Source organism: Lygodium microphyllum, chromosome 4 (assembly GCF_053477565.2).
Source record: "Lygodium microphyllum isolate KBCC chromosome 4, Lygodium_microphyllum_v1.1.10, whole genome shotgun sequence".
NCBI lineage: Eukaryota > Viridiplantae > Streptophyta > Polypodiopsida > Schizaeales > Lygodiaceae > Lygodium > Lygodium microphyllum.
In genome coordinates, this window is record NC_141138.1 from 181,406,185 (window position 1) to 181,412,360 (window position 6,176).

At 43.3% G+C, this 6,176-nt stretch overlaps 1 protein-coding gene across 1 annotated transcript; it reads left to right on the plus strand.

Annotated features, from left to right (window-relative positions):
- Positions 1 to 1,762: 1,762 nt before the first annotated feature.
- On the plus strand, positions 1,763 to 2,676 carry LOC148037974 (uncharacterized). The gene is made up of 3 exons (XM_087677379.1): positions 1,763 to 2,178; positions 2,275 to 2,376; positions 2,473 to 2,676. The coding sequence occupies exons 1-3, from the start codon at positions 1,942 to 1,944 to the stop codon at positions 2,527 to 2,529; spliced, it is 396 nt and encodes a 131-aa protein (XP_087533505.1). The 5' UTR covers positions 1,763 to 1,941; the 3' UTR covers positions 2,530 to 2,676.
- Positions 2,677 to 6,176: the final 3,500 nt, after the last annotated feature.

Here is a 6,176-nt window from a genome sequence, read left to right on the forward strand (position 1 = left end):
ATGGAGGAGATGCCGCGGTTCATGTCAACACGATGGTTGCATGGAGATTTGACCGTAGCGTCTCGCGAAGGGACAGAGGTCTCAATGGAAGAGTGGGAATTCTTGAGGGGATGTAGTCCAAAGGTGATGAGGTGTTTAGGATTTGCCGTATCTAAATTTTATATGTGACATCTAATTTGAGTGTTTTAATATAGAGTACAAAATATATAGTGCAGCGTGGTCACACGGACGGCATTTTTGCGTGGAGCGTATTGACAAAATGCGCTCCACAATGGACTGTGGTATCATGGCAAGATTCGAGCAAGAGAGCCGGCGACGAGCAACGGATCCAAATACGGTTGTGGATAAGATGGAGTATTTTGGAAACTTGCAAAGTATTGTTATGGTGGATTACCGTAGCTTCTCCATGATACTATTCGATGTACAGTGGTTCAAAGTGATACTTGGAGGAGCTGGAGTAACAATTCGATGAGGTCCATCTGGATTTCTCGAAATAGATTCCGAAAAAAAATGGATGGATTTGCGCAACACCTTTGTGTTGCTGGCCCATTGTGAATAGGTGCATGGACTCATTTGTTTGTTGATTGTATTATGACATGGTACATGTCACAATGGTTTAAACTCTCTTGTACATGTTTGTGAATAGGTAATCTTCTATCCAAACCCCTGACAACCTTGATGGTGGTATGTTATACCTTCAACTCCCTGAAGTGCCAGAGTATATGATCAAAGCGATGTTCCGAGCATAGATGAAGACAATATGCAAATAGAGGGGTCAATATTGCAAGGGGTGGAGGCCACCGAAAGCTTGGAGCCAGCATCGGCTAACAATGATGGAAATAAAGGGGTCCAAGAATTCTTTGAGAACGAGGTGAACTCATCCTTTTGTGGTGACATGTCTATCGACCTTCCAGTATATGCAGAGTTGTGTCAGGAGATTGACATGGGACCATACGATTCTTCATACTTGGAGCATCCACTTACTCAATTCATTGACTAATCACTTATAAGGATACATAAGATATGTATTTTAAGTGAGATCTTTTTTTTAGGATTTATATTACCGTGCTTTGTATGATTTAAATTGATTATTCTAACATCTTTTTTTTTTGTACAGGTGACATTTTCAAGATGAGTCGAGGGATGAGCGATGAGGAGTTACAGGATATCTTCACACGCATGTCTCCAGACCAGATCACCAGATTCAGAGATATAGCAGACCATAAGCTGTCTCGGTCTTTGTCAAGGCGCTCTGCTAGATCTACTTCAACGCGATCGAATGCTTTAGCTTCGAGTAGACGAGCTCGACGCTCCAAACTTGGGCCAGAGGGAGGGAGTGCTTCAGGGTCAAGGGGATGCTATAGAGATACGGATGCAATGAGCCCACGGTCAACATGGGATACAGGTGCGACTCCTCGCTCTTGTGGCAGTTCCAGGGAGCGTGGCTCAAGCTCAGGTGGATGTTGTGGAGGCACGGATGAGGTGTCTCCGTCTCGTCATTCAGCTGGAGTTGCATCACCTCCAGGATTTGTCATACCTGTGGGGATGTCTACTCTAGTTACTCTGGCTTTTGCTTAGCCGTTAGCATGTGGCATCCCTATGGGTGCCACTCCGAGAGATATTACCCTGGTCGGTACACCGAATGCACAAGGGTCTCATGGATATTCCCAGAAGTATGGACACAGATAAGAGAGGACCCATCTTAGGCAGACCTCAGGGGGATATGCATATCTAGTCGATGATAGGTCAGGAGCCATTATCATGAATGATGAGGGGAGGAGGGTGATGGCTCGCATGAGAGAGTTGTGCCAATAAGTTTTTCGACACAACGTCTTAGATCATTGGAAGAACATACTGGAGGGAAGTAAGGACTACATAGTAATATCCTTGCATGACGAGTTTCCGGTTCCAGCCTCACTAGATAGATTTTCTACAGACTGGATGATGGATTGCATGCGTGCATATATGTCGCATGGACGATCCGACGCACGCAAGAAAATCAAGAGTGGGGCTACAAAGCTCGAGTGGTTAGATACGAACGATTGGCACCGACTAAGGGAGGAGGCTATAGATTCTCCAGGACGTTGGAGTCAGCGCGAGGCGACGAGGGCACGACTCGAGGTCGGAGTGGTCCATCATCTTGGGAGTGGCGGCTACAGGACATATTTGGAGGACTTTGTAAGTTTTTCTTTTGTTTTGCTTGTTTATTTTTTTGCAATATCCTTTGTACTGACAATCATCTTTCTAACAGTTAGCATTTTGTTTTCTTTGCAGCACTCCATTACAAATCGCGATCCGATCGGCCTTGAGACTCGATATGCAGAGAGGCACGGTCTCACTTCATTGATCGACCGATTGTATAGACGCGGCAGCCCTGTAAGTCACTCATCTTTCTTATCCGTAGTTACCATGTTTAATTAGAATGCATTATTGTATGGTGGACTGATGTGTTCTTGTTTCTTTTTTTTGCAGAGTCCGTTCGATGCCCCTTTGTGGTGGGACGAGCTTTCGGAGGGCGAGGATATGTAGCTCGCCCTTGGATCCTTAGAGCTCACACACCTTTATTTTTTGGTCGCCTGATCTATGTAGACATTTTCTATGTATCACTGATATCTTGTCATGATTGTACCAATCGCTTATTATGCGATCATGTATTTATTTCATGTATCAGTGTTATGATTTCAGTATACTTTGTTTTTGTTTGCAAGCGCATTGTACACAGTGCAGAAACTATTTTGTATGGCTCTAATAAAGCACACAATGCTATCCACAAATTTTTTTTTCCTGTTACCATCGCTATTAGCGTTGCAAATTTTATTGCTCGCGTCATTATTGGCGTCATTATTTGCGTCTTAAACCATCGCTATCAGCATCAGTATTGGCATCAGTATATTGACGCCGATATGCGACGTTGATATCGATGCCAATACCGATGTTGATAGCAATGTTGATACCGACTATTCTATGGCATCGCCAATAACGACGCTTTTTGCGACGACGAGGAAAAATTTTGTTATTTGCATTTTTGTCACTTTTAACATCAGTATAAGGCCTATATCTTGTAGTGGAAATGAGTACTTCTGTCACTTACGAGCTCAAGGGGACTGCCAAAATGGGTGGTAATATTTTTGCACATGAACACAGCTACACTGTTAACATCATCCCGTTTCAAGGCTTTAGCTTCATACCACTTTGTGACATAATTCGTACATATTAAGATGTATCTGTTCTGCTTTTGTTTGGTGGGTGGATCAATGGGACCCACAAAATCAGTCCCCCACTTCTCGAATGGCTTTAGGGGAAGAATAGGTTGTAGTGGCATGGCAATTGTTTTGGTGGGTTTTCCCATTTGCTGACAAGCATCACATCTTTTACAGTAGTCATGTGCATCCTTGTGGAGGGTCAGGCACCAATATCCTGCTAATAGAGCCTTTCTGGCTGTTGCTTCTCTTGCAAAGTGTCCACCACATGGTTCGTCATGACATTCTTTCAATACTATGCCGATTTCATCCCTTGCAATACATCTTTGCAGCACTTCATCTTTGCCTCTCTTGTACAGTGCACCGCCTAGCAAGGTGTAGGGGGCTGATTCTAACAAAAGCTTCTTCTTCTCACGGCTTGAGATGCCAGGAGGATACTGTTGATTTTCCAGAAGGTTGGCTATGTCTGCATACCAGGGAGTAACTGTTTCAACTAGAAACAAGGAAGCATCAGGAAGGTCTGGATCATCGTGTTCCTCTTCTGCAGTTTGAGGGATCCATGATAGATGATTGACTAGGACATGGGAATAGCCAGGCTTAGTGACCACTTCAAAATCAAACTCCTGAAATAGGAGCAACCATCTCATCAGTCATCCTTTAACATATGCTTTGTTCATAAGGAAGGACAAGGCTTCATGATCCACGTAGAACTTGAAATGCATTGACAATAGATAGTGTCTAAACTTCTCTATGCAAGCACCATTGCTAAGCACTCAACCTCTGTCCACTGTGTAGTTATGTTCCCTATCAGTGACCTTTCAACTTGCATAATATATTGGTTGATCTAATTTAGAGGGGCCCTTTTGACATAGGACAACACCTAGCCCTTCAACTGATGCATCTGTGTGCACATGAAACTCCTTCGTCCAATCAGGAGGCTGCAAGATACATGCTTGGATAATGCACTGTTTTAGGGTATTAAAGGCTCCTTCACAGTCATCAATCCAAAGAAAATCCTCATCTTTCCTTAGGAGCTTGTGCAGAGGGGCTAGCTTGGTTGCAAAATGTGCAATAAATCTTCTGTAGTAGCCCACATGGCCAATAAATCCTCTCAATTTCTTGAGGTTTATTGGTGTTGTCAAGGTGGCAATCTTCTCAATCTTCGTCAGGTCTATTGCAATCCCTTGTGCAGAGAAAATATGGCCCAAAAGAACTCCTGATGAGATGCCAAAGACACATTTGTCAGGGTTGAGAGAAATCCCATACTCTCAGCATCTGTCAAAACATTGCTCTAGGTGTCCCCAGTACTCATGGATTAAGCTATAGACATAGAAGTCATCAAGATACACCTCAATGAAATCATGCAAATGATTCTGGAAAGCAGCCATCATTACTCGTTGGAAGATGGCATGAGCATTACAGAGCCCAAATGGCATCACTCTATAGGCATAGGTCCCCCATTCTTTGTTGAAGGTTGTTTTGGGTTGGTCCTCCTCTGCAATTTGGACTTGGTTATATCCACTGAATCCATCTAAGAGGGAATAGAGCTCATGGCCTACCACTGTGTCCAACAGTTGGTCTGTAAAAGGGATAGGGAAATGATCCTTCTTCGTCTTCGAGTTCAGCTTTCAAAAGTCTACACATATTCGAAGTTTTCTGTTCTTCTTGGGTACAATCACAATGGGTGAAACCCATTCACTGTTAGCCATGGGATAAATGAACTTGACTTCAAGAAGTTTCAATAATTCAGCCTTCACTAGAGTAGAATAATTAGGATTCATACGCCCTTATCTTTGCCTTATAGGTTTGGCATCAGGCTCTAGGTCAATGTGATGTTGGCATACTGTGGGATCAATCTCCTTTAGATCTTTATATGACCAAGCAAACACGTCTAAGTTCTCTTTGAGTAGGTCTCGCAGGACCACTAATTCTTCTTCTGGAAGATTGAGGCCCACTTTTAAGTGACGTTCAATACCGTCAGTATCCAAGAACATTACTCGTCTTTCACCTTCCACTTCACGGATAAATGTCCCACGAATTGCTTCTGGATAGAGGTCTGACTCTTTCAAGGGAGTAGTGTCATCGTCTGATGTTCCACTAGAACCAATGTCCTCCTTCTGAACAGATGACTCATTTTTCTGTTGGATTTCTGGAAGGGTATCAGTGCTTTGTTTGCTTTTGTGTGAGTGGTGATTTCTTTTGGACTTAGGGATTCATCTTCAGAGGATGCGTCTAGGAATGTCACATAGCACGGACCTTTTAGAAGCCAGGGCTTTGAAAGCTTTGGCTTCTGTTGGCAGGGGACATCATCATTATCTTTTCTCTAGACTGAATGGTCAGGGCGAGAGGAGCCATTGGTGAACTTAATTTTTATGCCTTTGATCCATTACTAATGTAGATTCTGCATACTTTGTGGTCCATTGGTCAACCCAAATGGAACCATGGTCATTCCATCCAAGACCCTGATATCTTCGGCCTCTAAGGTCTTTGTAGGGCCATCAACAAGATCATCTGCTATCGAAGGAAATTCTTCTTCTGTACTTTCATATCCTGCTTCATTTTCTTCCTCATCATTTTCATCCTCTTCCTCTGGAGGTTCTGTCTTTGTGCTTCTGTAGAGGCTCTATAAAAGAAGAATAGATCCTCTGCCTCTGTGTCTATTTCTGCTTCTGCTTCTGTCTCCGGCTCCGTCCCTGCTACTATCTCTACGATTGCCATGTAACAGGGAGAACAGTACATCCATGCTTCTATTTCACTATCAGAGGTGATTTCAGAAGTCGATTCTATTTGAGGCAAGAGGTATTCTCCCATGGACAAGGACTTTTCTTCCCTTGATAGTTGGCTTATAGTGCCCACTGTTAGGGACTGTGCCTCTATTTTCTTGGGAAAGATCTGTTTAACAACATCTTTGTCTCCTGATGTACCATCTGCTACTTCATTGGAGGAGTCAATTATGACTTCGATGGATGTGGATCC

What these genes read in the sequence shown, in the direction of transcription:
- LOC148037974 (XM_087677379.1), top strand. Translation starts at nt 1,942, where the DNA reads ATGATGGATTGCATGCGTGCATATATGTCGCATGGACGATCCGACGCA. An exon ending in GGACATATTTGGAGGACTTT is followed by an intron (nt 2,179 to 2,274) that starts GTAAGTTTTTCT and finishes TTTTCTTTGCAG; the next exon opens with CACTCCATTACAAATCGCGA. An exon ending in TGTATAGACGCGGCAGCCCT is followed by an intron (nt 2,377 to 2,472) that starts GTAAGTCACTCA and finishes TTTTTTTTGCAG; the next exon opens with AGTCCGTTCGATGCCCCTTT.